Genomic DNA, 22,432 nt, shown 5'->3' on the forward strand with positions numbered 1-22,432 from the left:
ATAACCTTGTCAATTCTGAATGCTGAGAAGCACTCTGCTTTCTTTTGGTATAGCTGCATCCACAATTTACTATTTTGAGCTTCATGTCATAAAATTCCTTGGAGGTTTGGAAACATGCTGACCTCCTCATCTCCTCTCCTCACCCCCCTTCACCCCCCAATGAAATCAGCTTTGATCTCTTCTTCAGAAAAAATCTCAAGTGTTGATAGAGGAAATGCCAGAAGTTATCACACAAAATTGTGGCAGTAACACTTCAAACTCTAGACGGACACACTCCGTTTACTGTAACTCCAGCCTCTTGTCATTTTGTGTGCATCTACCAGCATTCAGGAATTCAGAACACTGCTACAATGTGAGAGAGAGGTAGCTAAGGTGGGAAAGTGTCAAAGGGAGAATGACCAGCCTAAAAGTCTCATCCTGCTGTCATTCACATCAGTGCAGAACACAAGTCCTGGGCCTCAGGCCTTTGGGATTTTGGGGGGAAGTTCCATATTTTGGGGAAAAGGAGAAAACATTTTTCTAGCTTTTTTATGTTGATGATGCCAAGGCTATTTCTAATATTCCAAACCTCAGGGCAAGGATGGATTTCATCACCTATCACTAAGCTGACAGGTAGAGGCATGAAGATTCATAGACAACAGGAATACAATTGCTGCAATATGGTAAAATAATATTAATTTTACAGCATCCAGAAGAGATACAATTTTTTTAAAATAAAAAACTTAAAAGATTCCCCTCTCCAAAAATAAAGTTTGACAGCTTTTAGTATACTTTCTTTTCCATGCAAGTTACCTGACCATTGCAGGATTCTTGTAACAGAAACAATCATTGCCTTTAAATCGCAAACATTTTCCATATAAAGAGAGAGATTTTAAAATATTATAGATTCCCACACTGAAGTGCCAGCCATTCGTTAGTAAAGTCAGCAGTGGAGTTAATGGCTACATTCTTTCCATGGAAACCAGAGTCATTTCCTTGGCAACACTTACAGTGTGTAGTATTAAATGGTACAGTTTGTTTTCCTTAGTGAAGAAAACAATCACAGTGGACACAGCTCAGTCAGTGGCGGGACACTCCACTGCCCCCTAGGCTGGCCAAAGATGCACACTCCGGGACCTACTTTTATACCGTTACAGGACAGATTATTCATCCCTACTGACGTATTGAGGTACAGCCCCTTGGCTCATTAGGGTGCTGTCTCCCCTCTGATCATGTTGTTCCAGACAAACAGATCATGATGTCCTGTCTTTAAGATGCACCTGCCTGTTCCTTGTTATGTCTATGGAGTGTCCTTGTATTGGGCTGTCCAGGTGCCATCTGGGCATAAGTTCCTCTTGTTAGCACTTATATGTGTGAATGCACCTGCTTCTAACAACTCTCTTCTCACCAACTTCTGTGAGTGAGGCCTGCCACTGGCTCACAGCCCAGCTTTTGCTTAGCAATGCCTGGAAGTACTTTTGTTCAGGCTTCAGGCCTCAGACTAGGCCTCTGACACAAGAGTTTATGTTTCAGGGCCTCATCTTACTACACATAACAGCATGCTGACTGTTGTGGACCAGCTCACCAAAATGGCCCATTTTGTACCATGCACACATCTTCTGACTGCGGAAACTCTGTAACTAGAAGGTGTGCACATATCTTCTACCTCCATGCCCCCCCAACCATCTTATAGATTCTAGGACTGGAAGGGACCTCGAGAGGTCGAGTCCAGTCCCCTGCCCTCATGGCAGGACCAAATACTGTCTAGACCATCCCTGATAGACATTTATCTAACCTATCAACGGGTAGTGATCAATGGTTCCATGTCTAGTTGGCAGCCGGTATCAAGTGGGGTGCCCCAAGGTTCGGTGCTGGGGCCGGTTTTGTTCAATATCTTCATTAACGATCTGGAGGATGGTGTGGACTGCACCCTTAGCAAGTTTGCAGATGACACTAAACTGGGAGGAGTGGTTGATACGCTGGAGGGTAGGGATAGGATACAGAGGGACCTAGACAAATTAGAGGATTGGGACAAAAGAAATATGATGAGGTTCAACAAGGACAAGTGCAGAGTCCTGCACTTAGGATGGAAGAATCTGCTACAGACTAGGGACCGAATGGCTGGGCAGCAGTTCTGCAGAAAAGGACCTAGGGGTTACGGTGGACGAAAAGCTGAATATGAGTCAACAGTGTGCCCTTGTTGCCAAGAAGGCTAATGGCATTTTGGGTTGTATAAGTAGGGGCATTTCCAGCAGTTCGAGGGATGGGATCATTCCCCTCTATTCAGCACTGGTGAGGCCTCATCTGGAGTACTGTGTCCAGTTTTGGGCCCCACACTACAAGAAGGATGTGGATAAATTGGAGAGAGTCCAGCGGAGGGCAACAAAAATGATTAGGGGGCTGGAACACATGACTTATGAGAAGAGGCTGAGGGAACTGGGATTGTTTAGCCTGCAGAAGAGAAGAATGAGGGGGGATTTGATAGCTGCTTTCAACTACCTGAAGGGGGTTCCAAAGAGGATGGATCTAGACTGTTCTCAGTGGTAGAAGATGACAGAACAAGGAGTAATGGTCTCAAGCTGCAGAGGGGGAGGTTTAGGTTGGATATTAGGAAAAACTTTTTCACTAGTAGGGTGGTGAAGAACTGGAATGGGTTACCTAGGGAGGTGGTGGAATCTCCTTCCTTAGAGGTTTTTAAGGTCAGGCTTGACAAAGCCCTGGCAGGGATGATTTAGTTGGGGTTGGTCCTGCTTTGAGCAGGGGGTTGGACTAGATACCTCCTGAGGTCCCTTCCAACCCTGAGATTCTATGATTCTATGATTCTACTCTTAAATATCTCCAGAGATGGAGATTCCACAACCTCCCTAGGCAATTTATTCCAGTGTTTAACCACCCTGACAGTTAGGAAGTTTTTCCTAATGTCCAACCTAAACCTCCCTTGGTGCAGTTTAAGCCCATTGCTTCTTGTTCTATCCTTAGAGGCTAAGATGAACAAGTTTTCTCCCTCCTCCTGATGACACCCTTTTAGAAACCTAAAAACTGCTATCATGTCCCCTCTCAGTCTTCTTTTCCAAACTAAACAAACCCAGTTCTTTCAGCCTCCTTCATAGGTCATGTTCTCTAGACCTTTAATCATTCTTGTTGCTCTTCTCTGGACCCTCTCCAATTTCTCCACATCTTTCTTGAAATGTGGTGCCCAGAACTGGACACAATACTCCAGTTGAGGCCTAACCAGTGCAGAGTAGAGCAGAAGAATGACTTCTCGTGTCTTGCTCACAACACACCTGTTAATGCATCCCAGAATCACGTTTGCTTTTTTTTTTTTTTTTGCAAAAGCATCACACTGTTGACTCATATTTAGCTTGTGCTCCACTATAACCCCTAGAACCCTTTCTGCTGTACTCCTTCCTAGACAGTCTCTTCCCATTCTGTATGTGTGAAACTGATTTTTCCTTCCTAAGTGGAGCACTTTGCATTTGTCTTTGTTAAACTTCATCCTGTTTACCTCAGACCATTTCTCCAATTTGTTCAGATCATTTTAAATTATGACCCTGTCCTCCAAAGCAGTTGCAATCCCTCCCAGTTTGGTGGTATCTACAAACTTAATAAGCGTACTTTCTATGCCAACATCTAAGTCATTGATGAAGATATTGAACAGAGCCGGTCCCAAAACAGACCCCTGCGGAACCCCACTTGTTATACCTTTCCAGCAGGATTGGGAACCATTAATTACACAGATCAGGGCTCCTGATTTGTATCCCGGTTCTGGAAGGAGGGGTTTCATCTCCTAGAGGTCTGGCTGCCCAGACCAAGTCCCTGCCTCCTCCAAGTTCCTGCTAACTCATCTAGTTCCTGCTACCAGGCCTCATCCCTCTTTCTGTTACCATGCCTTGTTCCTCATTCTTGCTTCCTCATCTGACCCCAGTTTCCGACTCTGACTTTGACCCTTGGCATGACCACGACCCTAACTCTACTCTTGGGTGTGAGAGCCCACATTACGGCCCCTGACACTCGCACAGGACACATGGTTCTGCTAACATGCACTCTTGGGTCTGAGAGCCCACATTACGGGCCCTGACACTTGCACAGTACACATGGGTTTGCTAACACGCACACTGTATTTGTATGAGTTTTATTACAGAGTGATGTGTTGATGGATGGAATAGTGTCAATGTATAAGCAGAAATTGAATGTTTGATTTTTTGCATAAATATATTGTTTGGTTATATACTGTACTGCACATGAACAATATTTTGTTTTGAAGCTTTACTTGAATTTTTTAATATTTGGTATCAACACTTACTTTCTGTTGGAAGTGTACCCATTTTGAGAGAATGTGCACATCTATTTTAATACTACAGAGACAAGGTGGGTGAGGCAATCTCTTTTATTGGACCAATTTCTGTTGGTGAGAGAAGTTTTGCGTAAGCTCGAAAGCGTGTTGCTCTCATCAACAGAAGTTAAGGCAAAGTAAGGGCTGAGTGGATTGTGGCACTTTCACAGATTCTAAGGCCAGAAGGGACAACCATGATCGTCTAGTCTGACCCAATGCATAACACAAGCCATAGAATTCACCACAATAATTTTTCTTATGAATTTTTAAATATGTTCTTATTAGATCTTCCATCGTATAAGAACATAAGAACGGCCACAGTGGGTCACACCAAAGGTCCATCTACCCAGTATCCTGTCTGCCGACAGTGGCCAATGCCAGGTGCTTCAGAGGGAATGAACAGAACAGGGAATCATCAAGTAATCCATCCCGTTGCTCATTCCCAGAACCAATGCATTGGTCTGGTGCTAGCTGTATTAGGCATTAACACCCTTTCAACCTGACCTGTCTTTTAATGAAGTTCTTTGTGTGGCAGAATACAGTATATAAATCGCAGTTTGGCTAAACAGCACACTTTCCTGAGGTAATGAAGAAATGTTAACTGAATTATTTTGTCTGATGCAAATTTAAATTTTGTAGAACAGTACAAGTCTTGTTTAATACAAAAATTATTTTATATCTGTTATTATTTCAAAAAGTATAATTTCTACTTTTCAGGCCAGCAAATCATCTTAAGTGTGTGAACTGGTATATTTATTATACCAACTCCTTGTTTAAAAGGGAGTAGAAGGTGTTGTTTATAGTTAGAATAAATCACTATCTTCTGCTACCGCTAATTGCCAGTTCTCCACCAACCTCTTCAGCAGAATCTTGGGCTCCTTTGGAAAGCAGGAGGTTGCTAGGCAGCAGTAGGCTTCTGCAGGTGTGGCAAGAAGCTCTCTGTGGCAGAGCCAACATTGCAAAACAATTACTGAAAAGTAAAAAGCTGTAAAATGAAGCCTTATTCAGTTTAACTTCATGTTTGGTTAAGAAAACCTATTTCAATGTTATGAAATCTAGTTTACACACAGGGAGAACCAATACTGTGCTGAGATTTCAGGACAAAACTGCCTCTGCACATCAATGCCTACTGTGTACTGTACACAAGCAATGAGAGAGAATGAAAAAACAAAGCAAAGCCATATGTTTCTATCCAAATATAACACACACAAAAATCAAGCAGCATGTAATGTGTCCACGTCTTTGTCCTAAAGAAACTCGAATTCATTATGAAAAAACTACAATGGTGACATCCAATATGCAAAGTATCACACTGACTTAACGTGTAAGCAGAATTTGCCAGCTCCAGTTGCTGTGGCTAGCATACTACACGGTGAAGAAACTGCAACTCCCCTCATGCTGAGAAGTTACAGATTAATAGTTGTGACCATTATTGAACTAAAGAGATTTTGCAAAGTTTTGCTGAATCCCTCCAGTTTTATCTGCTTACTCTACTTGCCATCATTGCTGCGCTCATAGGATAGTTTCACAACATTCTTTAGTTCCATTTTCTCAGGCGTGAGGACAAGCCATCTGAACTTAGAACTCAACATTTATTCCGAGATGCTGTTTTTCCTTTCCAATGTGGCCAGCTACCAGGCTGACTCAGAGAACAAGATAGCATACAAAGCCTCCTAAGTTTTTAAGCACTTTACCACTGCAATTGGGATAGAAAGGACTATGAATACTTATTATCACCATGCACGTTTGCATATAGCACTTTACAAATAAGGTGTAACCGTGCCAACGTCGTTCTTGAGCCCAGGTCTCAACATGAATAGCTGCACGATACACACTGTGGCTATGCCACTTTCCTCTCAAATTAAATAGAGGCTGTGAAACATATCAGCACTGTGCTTGGGAGCAGTATGGTTGTCTCTATGACGGAAAGTGTTACTATTTGAAGAGAATCATTAAAAGCAATTTGCAGAGTGCACGTTGCTTATACTTTTGCTTAAGTGAAATCAGGGCCGGTGCAAGGATGTTTTGCACCCTAGGCAAAGCTTCCACCTTGCACCCCCCTCCGCCCTGAGGCACCCCCCCACCCCAGCTCACCCCTGCCCCGCCTCCTCCCCGAGCACGCCGTGGCTGCTTCACTTCTCCTGCTTCCCAAGCTTGCGGCGCCAATCAGCTTAGGCACCGCAAGCCTGGGAGGCGGGAGAAGTGAAGCAGCCACGGCGTGCTCGGCGAGGAGGCGGGGCAGGGGTGAGCTAAGGCGTGCCGCCCCCTCTCCTTACTTGCTTCAGGCAGCCCTCCCTGCGCTCCTCTGCCCCAGCTCCCTCCGCCTAAATGCCGGCGGCGACCGGGGTGGCCGAAGATCCGGCCGCTGCGGTCGCTGCCGATGAAAATGGCGCCCCCCAAATCCTAGCACCCTAGGCGACCGCCTAGGTCGCCTAAATGGTTGCACCAGCCCTGAGTGAAATGAGAGACAAAACACTATGAAACAATTAAAAAGTCCAAAACCCCACTTACCCTTCTTTGAACCAAGGTGGTTTTGGTGAATCTTCATCATCTTGACCCTTAAATAATGAAAAAGAAACAAAGTTAGTTTCCAAAGGAAGAGACCCTGAAATAAATCAGCAGGATAAGGTTTGGGGAGAGGTGTAATGGAGCACACTTCATGCAGGTAAATGCACACAAACACTCCATTTCCAGAAGCACCTCAAATGACTGCAGCAAGGCAGAACGGGTCATGGGGATACACAAACAGTTGATGAGATCTCACCAAACACCTAAAGAGGGATCAAAAGAGCCTGTTCAGTGCACCTTCCCTTTCAGAAGGAGTCTCAGAAGAGCAACTCCAGCCTTCCCCACCCAGCCAAAGATTTCCTTATCGCTCTCGACCACCAGGAGAACCTTTCTGTTTTATTATAAATTAAAAACAAGCTGTAAGAAATGCACAAATGAGGGACAGAACGAAGTTACAAACATAAGCGACCCTGATTTACCTTAACCGACTGTCATTTTATTCATGCACAAATATAAAGGCCTTCTTCAGCCACGAAACAAAAACTTCAGTTTGCTGTTAAAACTCCACCTTTACGTTAATGTTGAAAAGCTTTGTACTCCACAGGCTATCCAGGGACACTCTTTTTATGAGGTGCCCAGCTGAGAACTGAGACAGGTGCCAACCAGAGGCACAATGGGGTGAACTATGGTCAGGTTTTCAGTATCACATCTGGCTTGTGTCAGTTCAAGCCACACTCTTACAGTAGTGTAGGAACATACATTTGTGGGCAAATAATCATTTGACTTTGCTTCTTTAAAAATTCCTCAGTGGACAGACAGAAGAATTGAGAAGTGTTTAAATATTTGTTATGGAACTAAAGGGACCAGTAAAATTTGCTGTGCAGAGGGAAATTGTTTCCTGTAACTATCCCTGGAGAAGAAAAGGAACCTTTATCGTCTATGGCTAACCTACTCTTGGGGCTCATGCTAAGGTTGCCAGGCGTCTGGTTTTTGACCGGACCACCTGGTCGGAAAAGGACCCTGGTGTAGTAGTAAGAGGGCCTGAAACAAAAACCCTCGGCTCAGAGGCTGGTATGAGGCCTGAGATAAAGTAGTGGCCAAAGCTTTGCTGATATAAGGCAAAGCCAGGCTGTGAGCAAGAGGCAGGCCTTGCTCTCCGAATCTGGCAAGAACAGGGCTGATATTGCAAAAATGCACATTCCTAAGAGGTGCTAGCACAGAGCACTCACGCAAACACATTGCAGAAGGGTGGTACCAGAACACCCCGATACCAGCACATTCCCCAAAGATAATAGGAACACCCTGACCCTTCCTAAAGATAAGGTCAGGATGACAGTGTGATGGATAAGGATGTACAAGGTAACTGGCTATGTCAGAGGGTGTCAACTAAGTACCTCAGAGGGGCAATACATAACTTGTTTGTACTGATGAATAAAATGGAGTCTCAGAGGGAGAGTCAGCTGAGGGGGGAATGGAAAGTCCCGCCATTCACTGAGCTGCTTCCATTGTCACAGGCATACATGTCTTAGTATCCCGGTAGAGTCTGCCAGGTGCTATTACCATGCTTCGCCGACAATAAACCTGGCTGGGCGCCTTCGCACCTTAACGGATCCTGTGGTCATTGGGCAGTTCAATTGAGGTCTGCTGTGCCAACTATCTGTGCAGAGCTGGGACGGCACACAAAGAACACACACGTGCAGGCAAACATCTAACACCACCTGGCGGCTCTGGTCAGCACCACTGACCGGGCCGCTAAAAGTCTGGTCTGCAGCGCAGCTGGGCTAAGGCAAGCTCTCTGCCTGCCCTAGCTCCACGCGGCTCCTGGAAGCAGCCAACATCTCTCTCCTACTCCTAGCTGCAGGGACAGCCACAGGGGCTCCATGCACTCCCCCTGCCCTGAGCACCAGCTCCACAGCTCCCATTGGCTGGGAACCATGGCCAATGGGATCTGCAGGGACAGCACCTAAGGTCACAGGTGGCACATGTGGGCGTAGGCAGCATGCTGAGACCCCTGGCACCTCTGACTAGGACCGGGATATGCCGGCAGCTTCCAGGAGCCACCTGAGGTAAGCGCCACCTGGCCAGAGCTTGCATCCCAAATCTCCTCCAACACCCCAACCTCCTGCCCCAGGTTGGAATTCCATCCTGCACTCTAACTCCTTCCCAGAGCCCAGACCCCAAACCCCTGCCCCAACCCTGAGTGGCACCCCACACCCCCTCCCACACCCCCAACCCTTTGCTCCAGCCCTGCGCCCCCTCCTGCATCCAAACTCTCTCTTGGAGCCCACACCATGCACCTCCTCCCATACCCAAACCCCTCGCCCCAGCCCTGACCCCCTCCTTCACTCCGAATCCCTCGGCCCTCTCCTGCACCCCAAATCCCTCATCCCTGGCCCCACCCCAGAGCCCACATCCCAGCCAGAACCCTCACCCCGTCGCACCCCAACCCCCTGTCCTAGCCCAGAGCCCCCTAAGCCCTTCATTTCTAGCCCCACCCCAGAGCCTGCACCGCCAGTTGGAGTCCTCACCCCCCTCCCCCCCGCACCCCAACCCCTTCCCCAGACCCATGAAAATGTGTGAGGGTGGAGCAGAGCAAGTGATGGTGTGAGAGGGATGGAGTGAGGGGGCGGGGCCTCAAGCAAGGGGCGAGGCAGGCGTGGGGCACGGGTGTTCGGTTTTCTGAGATTAGAAAATTGGTAACCCTAGTTCATGCCCTTCCAGAACTTCATCTTCAGAGCTAAATAACTCCTTTCTAATGGTAAATTTGGGGTATGTGGAAGAGAGCATAACATTTAAGAGTGATTATTTTAAGTCAGTATGAATCTTAATTTGCTGACAGTATATACACCACTTGTATAGAAAAGAGAAACGTAAGTGTAAGTCATTATCTTGGGAGACTGCAATGATGGTTAGTATAACAGGCACCCTTTCTCTAAAAGCGGGTGTCCTCTCCAGAATCCCCATCAATGGAAAGGGACAGCCGTCAGCAAGTACACTCCAGTCAAATAATGGATAGAAAACAGTAGATGACAGCACCAGAAAGGAAGCTTCTTCTTTTTCTTTCCTGTGGGCACAACATAGAAATTCTGGAGCGAATCACATACTCATAAAGAACCCTCCATGGAAGATCTGAAGGTACTTAGAAAACATAGCAAGTTTCCACTCAGTCTGAATCATCAACCTCTCCAGGTCCGATTTCCTTACTGCTATTTATTATTTCTATAGCTTCATTGGTGTGCATGGCACTCTCTAGACAGAAAACAAGACTCTTATCCTGAAAAGTGAACAGTCCAACTTGGATTAAACAGATGAAGACAGGATGGAGGTAAACGTTGCAACAAAGTCAGATAGTTCAAACTAAGTTCAGCACATGCCTTGCTCATTCCATTGATTTAAATATATATAAGTTTTAATACATCCCAACATTGATGATATAGGATTGTGAAGGCCTGCAGAACAAGGGGTAGCCGTGTTAGTCTGGTTCTGTAGAAGCAGCAAAGAATCCTGTGGCACCTTATAGACTAACAGATGTTTTGGCAGCATGAGCTTTCGTGGGTGAATACCCACTTCTTCGGATGCAAGTAGTGGAAATTTCCAGGGGCAGGTAAATATAAGCAAGCAAGAAGCAAGCTAGAGATAACGAGGTTAGATCCATCAGGGAGGATGAGGCCCTGTTCTAGCAGTTGAGGTGTGAAAACCAAGAGAGGAGAAACTGGTTCTGTAATTGGCAAGCCATTCACAGTCTTTGTTTAGTCCTGAGCTGATGGTGTCAAATTTGCAGATGAACTGGAGCTCAGCAGTTTCTCTTTGAAGTCTGGTTCTAAAGTTTTTTTGCTGCAGGATGGCCACCTTAAGGTCTGCTATTGTGTGGCCAGGGAGGTTGAAGTGTTCTCCTACAGGTTTTTGTATATTGCCATTCCTAATGTCTGATTTGTGTCCATTTATCCTTTTCCTTAGAGACTGTCCAGTTTGGCCGATGTACATAGCAGAGGGGCATTGCTGGCATATGATGGCATATATTACATTGGTGGACGTGCAGGTGAATGAACCGGTGATGGTGTGGCTGATCTGGTTAGGTCCTGTGATGGTGTTGCTGGTGTAGATATGTGGGCAGAGTTGGCATCGAGGTTTGTTGCATGGATTGGTTCCTGAGCTGGAGTTACTATGGTGTGGTGTGCAGTTGCTGGTGAGAATATGCTTCAGGTTGGCAGGTTGTCTGTGGGCGAGGACTGGCCTGCCACCCAAGGCCTGTGAAAGTGTGGGATCATTGTCCAGGATGGGCTGTAGATCCCTGATGATGCGTTGGAGGGGTTTTAGCTGGGGACTGTATGTGATGGCCAGTGGAGTCCTGTTGGTTTCTTTCTTGGGCTTGTCTTGCAGTAGGAGGCTTCTGGGTACACGTCTGGCTCTGTTGATCTGTTTCTTTATTTCCTCGTGTGGGTACTGTAGTCTTGAGAATGCTTGGTGGAGATTTTCTAGGTGTTGGTCTCTGTCTGCGGGGTTAGAGCAGATGCGGTTGTACCTCAGTGCTTGGCTGTAGACAATGGATCTTGTGGTGTGTCTGGGATGGAAGCTGGAGGCATGAAGGTAGGCATAGCGGTCGGTAGGTTTTCGGTATAGGGTGGTGTTAATGTGACCATCACTTATTTGCACCGTGGTGTCTAGGAAGTGGACCTCCCGTGTAGATTGGTCCAGGCTGAGGTTGATGGAGGGGTGGAAGCTGTTGAAATCATGGTGGAATTTTTCCAGAGTCTCCTTCCCATGGGTCCAGATGATGAAGATGTCATCAATGTAGCGTAGGTAGAGAAGGGGCATGAGTGGATGGGAGCTGAGGAAGCGTTGTTCCAGGTCAGCCATAAAAATATTGGCATATTGTGGGGCCATGCGGGTGCCCATAGCGGTGCCACTGATCTGGAGATATATATTGTCAGCAAATTTGAAATAGTTGTGTGTGAGGATAAAGGCACAGAGCTCAGCAACCAGTTGTGCTGTGGCATCATCAGGGATACTGTTCCTGACAGCTTGTATTCCATCAGTGTGTGGGATGTTTGTGTAGAGAGCCTCTACATCCATGGTGGCTAAGATGGTGTTTTCTGGAAGGTCACCAATGCATTGTAGTTTCCTCAGGAAATCAGTGGTGTCACGGAGATAGCTGGGAGTGCTGGTAACATAGGGTCTGAGTAGAGAGTCTACATATCCAGACAGTCCTTCAGTGAGAGTGCCAATGCCCGAGATGATGGGGCATCCAGGATTTCCGGGTTTGTGGATCTTGGGTAGTAGATAGAATAACCCTGGTCGGGGCTCTAAGGGTATGTTGATTTGTTCCGGTGTTACTGTAGGGAGTGTCCTGAGTAGATGGTGCAGTTTCTTAGTGTATTCCTCAGTGGGATCTGAGGGAAGTAGCTTGTAAAATTTGGTATTGGAGAGTTGTCTGGCAGCCTCCTTTTGGTAGTCCGACCTGTTCATGATGACAACAGCACCTCCTTTGTCAGCCTCTTTGATAATAATGTCAGGATGGTTTCTGAGGCTGTGGATGGCATCCGAAGAAGTGGGTATTCACCCACGAAAGCTCATGCTGCAAAAACATCTGTTAGTCTATAAGGTGCCACAGGATTCTTTGCTGCTTCATAAAAAACATAATTGGAGATATACCTATCTCTCAGAACTGTCAGGGACCTTGAAAGGTCATCAAGTCCAGCCCCCTGCCTTCACTAGCAGGACCAAGTACTGGTCCCACTAAGGTGATCTGACAGTGCAGAGTGGGGACACAAGGGGACCGTGGAAATCTAGAGAACAAAATAAACAGGTATTTCCTTTCAAAGAGGAAAAACACAGTACAGGAATAATTCCCACACTTTTCCTATAAACTTCAGGAGAAGATGCAATAAATAATATAATTATTAAATCAAATCAAATAGGATTGTCAAGCCCGCTGAAGATATCAACTTAATGTTCTGGTAGCAGGGGCAAAAAAGCAATTTTTTCACTGGAATCAATGACCAAATGTGTTAAGTGCAAATTAACTGTGGTTTATTGCTGAAAATAACTTCTCAGATACAGAGAGTGGTAGGAAAAAGTATTTGACTAGATCATCTGAGGTGTACTAAATATAATTTGCAAGTTTTCAAGAGATTAAATATTGTCCAGAATATTTAATATTTCTAAAATCTGCCTGACAGTAAGGGCCAAATTCTGTTCTCAAAGCAGTGCCCAGCTTCCACTGACATCAAAGGAAGCTACCCAGAAGAATGCACAGACACAGAGACATGGCCATAGCACACTCTGGGACTGGAAGATGCATTTCCTGCAGCTAGGATTAGTTGAAGTTAGCTGTACCTCAGGAGGTGCTACCTCAGCAGAGAGAGAACGTCACATATCATAATATACCCTACAGCACCTAGTGACATTTTGCAGAGAGTTACATTCGCCTGTCGAGGGCAGAGATGTCAGATTGCAGTGCTGTTAGAATGGAATTACCAGAACTGATGAGCGTTTTCCCTTCAGCCTGGTAGTTTGTTGTCAGAGGATCGCACCGCACGTTTCCCAGGAAAGGGAAATGGTTCAGCAGCCGGCTACAGGCCTGGGCCAGGCTGCTAGTTACAAGACTGTTCGAGTCAGTACAAAACTCTTCGGGTTTGGCAGACAGCAGCAGTTAGCTCACAGAACAGAGTGCAGCTGAGGCAGCCAGATCTATCTCAAAGCCAGGAAGTCCAACATTCAACAGGGTGGGCCAGGAGACAAACTCAGTGACAAAGGAGAAGGCGGTTCCAAAGGATGGCTGGCATTTTAGCCATAGTTTCTCATGAACTAAGCAGGAAAGGAAAGCAAAGCAAACGTGTACATTTTAATACCCAGAGTATCCACAACCGAAGCCTTCATGCAAAACCATTCTGGAACTATTTCTAGTCAAATAAAATTCAGCATTTCTGCCATCCTTACTCTCCTTGAGTTGTCCCTCACTCCTCAAGTAGTAACTTGGACTGCTGAAAGCTAGGAACCACTCAACACACGAAGGGGTGCAAAATCCAGTCCAACTATTCATTTAAAGCTGAACATTATTTTTTACTGTCCATTTTGGTAAAGCGTATAAATGTGTGAAAATGTATTTCAATAATGGAGCATTAAACAGATACTCAAGTACATAAAACTTGAATCATTACATCCCTGTTCATTTTGTTCTATACTTCTCATACTGACAGCCAATAATTTTACAAACCTGGGACCTGGTCCAGCAAACACTTACTATCAGGTATAGTGCTTACTACCGCATGTAAAACCGTGGGACCACTCACAGTAGTGAACACTACACCCAGTAGAGTTTACTTAAGCTGTAACTCAATTCTCCTACCAACCAATAACCCTACTGAGAAATCAAAAACACAGCTCGTATTTTGGAATAATGAACCAAACTAACAGAGCTGCTCATTTAGGCTCAATAAGCAAAACACTCATTGAAGCCTACACTGAGTGTAATGAGAGCTTTGCCTATGCAGATACAGCAGGAGCTAGGATTACTAGTCCTCTGATCTAATTATTCTGAAATAATTAGATTGTATTGCATTCTACACTGCAAATTACTTCAGGTGTTTTAATGGAGAGGAAAGGAACATTTAAGCACTTTTGTAGAGGAGTACTTTAAAAGAGAGATATACACATGATAGAAACAAATGCATCCAGCGGGCAAACGCACCTAGTCTGGAATGGATGAAAAGTAACACCACCAGTAAAGAGCTGCCAGTTCTCTGCAGGAACAAAGGAAAAGCTCTCCTTTTTAAAACCCATTTAATCTTCTATTCCTCTTAAACATTGCGTCAAACAAGTTATCAGCATAAGTGAAAACCATATTGACATGTAAAACCACCGTACATAAATGGTTGAAGAAGCACCAAGGTTAAAATTATTATTTTTTAAATGTGTCCTTACCTGAGTATAAGTAAGTTAAATTATTAACATTGGAAAAAAATGCCAATGTCTAAATTTGTTATTGTGAGAATCAGGAGGACCAAGATGCTAGGATAAGAGTGACTGTGTCAGCACCCCTACTGAACCTCTGAGCATGTGTTTTCAGAGGCATTGGCAAGCTCAGACTGAGCAAAGTGGTCACAGTTATTAAAACGCTGGACCAAGATTCCAACTAACCTGACTTGATTGCTCACTCAATTTTACATGATGTTCAAAGTTACAAAAACCCAAAAGGTGACTATTTCATCCACGCCCCCTGTATCTGCAAAGAAGCTTCACCGTAATGTAACAATGGCATCAGCTTAAGCAACTGACTAAAGGTTGTCATCCCAGGGGCAGCTGGAGGATAACCAAATTCAGGCAATTACAGTTCTCCATGTGGAAGATTCAGCAGCCTGGCAGGTATCTGATGCTTTTATATGGAAGGAGGAAGATGACAGAGGATTAACCTCAGCGAAAATGTTACATACAAGACATTTCATTTTTTATTTGTCATGTGCAGTAATATGAAGCAGTTGATGCACAAGTGACTAAGCTAAAGCTTAAAGCTCAAACTTCTGAATTCGGGGAACTACGTGACACCTCAGGAGATTTGTTCCACATATGAGCCAAATGTGAGGTTCAGACTGCTGCCGGAAGCCAGTTTAGCTCAAGACACAAACTAATGAAAAGCAATTCATGCAACGAGTACCTAGCCCACAGTGAGACAGGAAGGAAACCAAAATGGCAACTGAAACAGGAATGAAAGGTTTTTAGGGCAGGCAGAATTTCCTCTGCACTAGAAGTTAAGAATACAAGCTAAGAAATTGCACAGCACTCCATGAAAAACTCCATAAATGCACCAAGCATGGGGAGAGGAGAGAAAGAGGGGAACAAACATTTTTCAAAGATTTATCATACAGTTAAACCCAGTACTGTCTGTGTACTTGAATGGCAGCAAGCAATGATGCAAATCTCAGCATAGGTCCTGTGACTGGAGAGCAAACTGTTTCAGATTAGCAAATACATCTAAGTACTGATGGCAGTGTTGTATCCTTTTCACTGTATATTGGAACGCAAGACACTAATTCCAAGGAAAATATACTGTACAGTAGCCAAGGAATCTACAGCAAACCTGTATTCCAGTTCATGTAATATCGCTTGACCCCAGTGTTATTACTACCGATAAATGGAAGTTTCAGCTTTTAAATGCAATAATTATACAGAAAACATTGAGAGATGAATGAAGTGATGCTAGTGATGGAGTGTGTGGATGGAAACCACTCAATTTATCAAGAGGTGCAGAAAGTAAATGGGGCACTAGAAAACACTCAATAAAACACTTACATTGACCCACTTGCCCTTTGCTAATGTTGCACCTGTGTATACACACACAGATCACAGAGTGTCATTCAGGAATCTCTCAATCTATAAAGTATGCATATTTTTTCCTTAGGAGGTAACCCGCACTGAACAGACTCTTCTTTGCTCATACACATTATTAGCAATTCCTCTGAAAACCAAAACATGCTAAACTCAGGAAGAATCTGAAAGCCTCAGCTGAAGCAACTGGTTACAATTAGACAGGGCATGCACACATATTGGAGCTTCAGAAAAGGAGGAGACACACTGGTTAGAATGTACTGTATGTATAACCTGAAGTTCTCCTCTACTTCCTTCTGCAAAGAAAAAGAGAGGAAGGAGAAGAACAGAGTCATTAGAGTAGATTTTTGCCATGGACTTTGCAACAGAGCTTTGAAAACCGGAGTAAACTTGCTGAGAGTTCAAGAGCTGTTTGTGTGGTGGGAAGGTTTTCACATGCTTGTCTGGAACATTTACACATTAAGGTCTATTTAGCTAAAATGTGGATAATTTTTAATTAGCGTTATAACATCGGGGTTCACGTGCTTACGCATATTAAATTGTTTTTAAACAAACAAAGGCTTCAGTTCCCTTTTCATTAAAAAAAAACTTTTTCATAATCCAATTTTCTTCTCAGAATTATGCACCACACACTTTACATGCCTGCCAGATAAGGCCGAAGAGGGAAGACCCTCTTAAACACTTCCAGGGCGATTAGTCTGGACTTGACATATTCCTCGGACAAGTCTATCTTCTGTTATTACTTATATTTAGATCAAATGCCTAAGCAACTGAATGCTGAAGAAAATCAAGAGGGGTAAAATGGTTCCATTTATTAAAACCGTAGTGAACATTTTTCAAGCTTGCATTTTTCAACGACTTTTTTTTTCTGATGTAAGGTTATTGAATTTTGCCTGCAAGTGCATTAGTAAAGCTTCCCTAAGCATTATTGACCTTGCTACAAGTGGCCCTTTTATCTTTTCCATGAAGACCATTTTCAGTTAGGTGGCACCATCAGCTATTAGCACATTGCCAAAGGTTGGCTCTCATGAATGAACCACTGCAGAGGCCATTACGCTACGAAACATATGCAAATACATCTGTATGTGTGAACATGGGGAAGTAAGAGAGAGAGTCCATCAGTCTGCTATGTTATTTACCAACGTTCCTTCATATTCCCACCTCTCTTTCTACTCTTTCCCCCAATCTTCTCCTAGCTGCACTTCTCCATCCCTCTTTCATCCTATCCATCTCACCTGAAAAGGACACCAACTCATATGGCCAGTGCCTCCTACCTCATACAGCTAACAGAAACAGAGCTCCCATCCCCTATCTGCACACCCAACACAAGACTTGCAACAATGATTCAGAGTTCTGCAGGGTAAGCACCAGCTCATTGCTCAATACATTCCGGGGTGCTTTCAGGCACGGGAAGCATTACAAGCTTGGAATCTCTGAGGACCATACACCTGGTGTCTTACAGAGAGTGCAACCACAAGGGGTGGCAGTGCAATGAAGCAGTAGAAGCCAGTAAAGATCCCTTCCAGCAAAGATGAGATGGAAGGTTGAGGATGTTTGGGTGCAGTGCTCCTCTCCCCATGCCACAGCAGGCTAGAGCTCTATCCTGGCCAACGTACATATACCTTTCAAAAGGGGGTCCAGAATAGCAGGCAGTTACCACTTTCTCAGTCTTTGCAAGGATGCTGCCATTTTCCTGCATAACTTAGAATCATAGAATCTCAGAGTTGGAAGGGACCTCAGGAGGTGTCTAGACCAACCCCCTGCTCAAAGCAGGACCAAACCCAACTAAATCATCCCAGCCAGGGCTTTGTCAAGCCTGACCTTAAAAACCTCTAAGGAAGGAGATTCCACCACCTCCCTAGGGAACCCATTCCAGTTCCTCACCACCCTACTAGTGAAAAAGTTTTTCCTAATGTCCAACCTAAACCTCCCCCTCTGCAACTTGAGACCATTGCTCCTTGTTCTGTCATCTGCTACCACTGAGAACAGTCTAGATCCATCCTCTTTGGAACCCCCGTTCAGGTAGTTGAAAGCAGCTATCAAATCCCCCCTCATTCTTCTCTTCTGCAGACTAAATAATCCCAGTTCCCTCAGCCTCTCCTCATAAATCATGTGCTCCAGCCCCCTGATCATTTTTGTTGCCCTCCACTGGACTCTTTCCAATTTTTCCACAACCTTCTTGTAGTGTGGGGCCCAAAACTGGACACAGTATCCAGATGAGGCCTCACCAATGTCGAATAGAGGAGAATAATCACGTCCCTCAATCTGCTGGCAATGCCCCTACTTATACAGCCCAAAATGCCATTGGTCTTCTTGGCAACAAGGGCACACTGCTGACTCGTATCCAGCTTCTCATCCACTGTAACCCCTAGGTCCTTTTCTGCAGAACTGCTTCCTAGCCATTCGGTCCCTTGTCAGTAGCAGTGCATGGGATTCTTCCATCCTAAGTGCAGGACTCTGCACTTGTCCTTGTTGAACCTCATCAGGTTTCTTTTGGCCCAGGCCTCTAATTTGTCTAGGTCCCTCTGTATCCATTCCCTACCCTCCAGCGTATCAACCACTCCTCCCAGTTTAGTGTCATCTGCAAACTTGCTAAGGGTGCAGTCCACGCCGTCCTCCAGATCACTAATGAAGATATTGAACAAAACTTGTATTACTTTACTACTAGACAGGGAGCAGGAATTTCACATGGACACAGATAACTTGCACCATTTATCACAGAAAGGAGGTGCATTTCTTATTTCTCTCCCCTCACTTCCTGGCTTCTTCATCCTAATGACAGAACAAATTCTATGTCAGAGGGTTTAGGTAGAGTCTAAGGATGGTTAATGGGGTCTGCTACAGTCTAGTGGTGGCCTTTTCAAGGCAGGTTACAAGATTCATCTGCTTTCCCTGGCTTTTCTAGAACAGTGGCTAGGCACTTTATAAATGGGGAAAAATAAATACTGAAATCAGGAAACATGCTTCCTCCTTTCCTAATTTTTCTGTTAATCAGAAAATGGCAACAACTGTGAAATGAGACATTCTTGGTCACAGAAAAGCTGAAGCTTCAAGAGGAATTTCTTAGAGTATACTCCTTTAGGTGTCTGTGTATTTATACATTTGATTTGAAAAGACCAAAGTCTTCCTTTCTTCCTACCCTTTCTCTTTGTCAGCAGAATGGCAGTCTCCGTGGTATAAATTTTACTTTTTTTGTGACTTTTTCTAAGCAAAGACCACTTCTGTTTTTAATAAGATTTTTACTTAATCAATAAAAACTCTGAGGGTTTCCTACAGCGAAACTAGTCTCCCAAAAATAAAATAAGGCAGTACTGTACTTTAAAAGATAATTCCAACATTAGTGAAGTTATGCAGAAGTCACGCAAACTCTTAGCTGCTACTTGCAATTCTAGTTCACAGTGATTCGTAGGTATACAAAGAGCCATTTCACAAACCTTCCAGCGCAATAGTTCTGTGTCTGTATGTAGGAATCAAATGTCTAGAGAAAACAAGCACTAAGTCAAGTCCACATAGCAACTAGGGGCAATCAGTTGAATCGCTAAAACAATTTGTAAAATTGCTCTATATAGGGTATAATTACATATGTGCGATCACTAAGATATTATTAAAACAGACAAGCTGCTTTCAACTCAATCACTGAAAGTCAAATCATTTTATGCAAATGACAAGCAAGAATGCAGCTAAAACTTACATATTCTGATCCAGAATCTCTGCTAAAAGTGTATGACTACAAAATCAAAATATTGCAACAGAAAAATTTAATGAACAGACTTCTATACAGATTTCAATTCAAATAAAATGTTAATTTAGTTTTAGGCTATGTTTGAGCAACTACACTTGATGGAATGGCTAAAAAATCTGTGTGTATAAGATCATGAAAGTCTTCAAAAGCATAATATTCAATGGTGTTTTTATCTTAATGTTGACGATAGGGAAACCAAGATAGACACCAGTATGAGCATATGAATTTATCCAGCTCCTTGAATCTGCACCTCAAAATACTGAGACCCAGTAAATCTGATGATCTTCACGGGCAATGCACAGTAACACACTGCAACAGTACAATATTACCACCCCAGTTTTCAGGATTGATGCTGGTTGCCACAAACTGGTGGCACAAAGTATATTGCATTGCTAAAATGTCACTAAGTTTAAAGACACTGGGCCATTCTAAAATATCATACCTATCCGCTAGTAATCTGAGAAAATTGGGGTAACCAATTCTAACAGCTAGACTAATTTGTTGCTCTTACTGGGCCACAGAGAGGATAACTATATTTGTTACATACATAGAACTATTAAACAAATATTATTAAAGGTTGCAAATTCAAGCACTCAAAAGCTAGTAAATTCTAGAATTAAGCTGCCTTCATTCGGCTCTTTAGTGCACATGCATTATGATACAGCCTCTAATTACATGATCTCAAATTATTTTCTCTACAGGATCAGTGCCTCGTTCAGTACACAGAATGGACCAGGTTCTGGAGATGAATCCAAGTTGTGCAGTGAAGGGATGTTGTTGTCTGTAGGAGCCCTGCCTCATTTGCCACAGAAGATGGAATGCGTGTAATGAATAAGATAGGGGATTGAAGGAAGAGAAAGGATGGTTTCATGGTTAAGATAACTAAATGTAGCCTTGGAATACTGGATTCTATCCCTGTCTGTCACGGAGTTCCTTGTAGACTTGGGCAAATAACCCCCCTTTTTTTTGGTTTGGTGGCCAAACAGAATTTTTTTTTTATTTTGGGTACACCCCAAACTAATTAAAGTGTTTTAAAAAAATTTCAGTGAACCAAAAAAAATGTTAAAAAAATTGTAGGGCTGTCAATCACAGTTAACGCAAAAAAATTAATTGCGATTAATCGCAGTTTTAATTGCACTGTTAAACAGAATACCAATTGAAATATATTAAATATTTTGGATGTTTTTCTACATTTTCAAATATAGTGATTTCAAGCACAACACAGAATACAAAGTGTACAGTGCTCACAATGTTATTTATTACAAATATTTGTACTACAAAAATGATAAAAGAAATAGTATTTTTCAATTCACGTCATACAAGTATAGTAGTACCATCTCTTTATCATGAAAGTACATCTTAGATTTTTTTTTTGTTACATAACTGCACTCAAAAACAAAACAATGTAAAACTAAGTCTACAAGTCCACTCAGTCCTATTTCTTGTTCAAACTTGTTTGTTTTAGTGATTGGGTGTTTATAATGCTGCCTGCTTCTTATTTACAGTGTCACCTGAAACTGAGAACGGGCGTTCTCATGGCACCTTTGTAGCCAGCATTGCAAAGTATTTATGTGCCAGATATGCTGAACATTAGTATGCCCCATCACGCTTCGGCCACCATTCCAGAGGACATGCTTCCATGCTGACGACACTCATTAAAAAAATTGTGTGTTTAAATTTGTGACTGAACTCCTTGGGGGAGAATTGTATGTCTTTTGCTCAGTTTCACCCACACTCTCCCATATATTTCATGTTATAGCAGTTTCAGATGATGACCCAGCACATGATGTTCATTTTAGGAACACTTTCACTGCAGATTTTACAAAACACAAAGAAGGTACCAATGTGAGATTTCTAAAGCACTCAACCCAAAGTTTAAAGTGCCTTCCAAAATCTGAGAGGGATACTGGGATGAAGTGTGGAGCATGCTTTCAGAAATCTTAAAAGAGGAACACTCCGATGCAGAAACTACAGAATCCAAACCACCAAAAATAAAAAATCAACCTTCTTCTGGTGGCATCTGACTCAGATTATGAAAATGAACATGCCTTGGAGCACCCTGCTTTGGATGTTATCGAGCAGAACCCATCCACAGCATGGATGCATGTCCTCTGGAATGGTGGTCGAAGCATGATGGGACATATGAATCTTTAGCGCATCTGGCACGCAAGTATCTTGCAACGCTGGCTACAATAGTGCCATGCGAATGCTTGTTCTCACTTTTGGATGACATTGTAAACAAGCAGCAGGCAGCATTATAAACAAACTTGTTTCTCTGAGCGATTGGCTGAACAAGTAGCAGCACTAAGTGGATCTGTAGGCTCTAAAGTTTTACATGGTTTTGTTTTTAATGCAGTTATTTTTTGTGTATAATTTTACATTTGTAAGTTCAACTTTCATGATAAAGAGATTGCGCTACAGTACTCAGAGGAGGTGAATTGAAAAATACTCTCTCGTTTTTTTACAGTGCAAATATTTGCAATAAAAATAAAGTGAGCACTGTTCACTTCACATTGTGTTGTAACTGAAATCAGTATATTTGAAAA

General features: G+C 43.5%; 1 protein-coding gene across 6 annotated transcripts in view; it reads right to left on the bottom strand.

Annotated features, from left to right (window-relative positions):
• Nucleotides 1–22,432, bottom strand: part of UNC13B (unc-13 homolog B) — a 359,613-nt gene that overhangs the window by 130,308 nt on the left and 206,873 nt on the right. For all 6 annotated transcript variants that reach the window (XM_045020551.1, XM_045020545.1, XM_045020550.1 and 3 more), the window contains one exon: nt 6,824–6,870. In XM_045020551.1, coding sequence (XP_044876486.1) covers nt 6,824–6,870 — 47 coding nt within the window. The remainder of the gene's footprint in view (nt 1–6,823; nt 6,871–22,432) is intronic.

This window comes from Mauremys mutica, chromosome 6 (assembly GCF_020497125.1).
Source record: "Mauremys mutica isolate MM-2020 ecotype Southern chromosome 6, ASM2049712v1, whole genome shotgun sequence".
Lineage (NCBI taxonomy): Eukaryota > Metazoa > Chordata > Testudines > Geoemydidae > Mauremys > Mauremys mutica.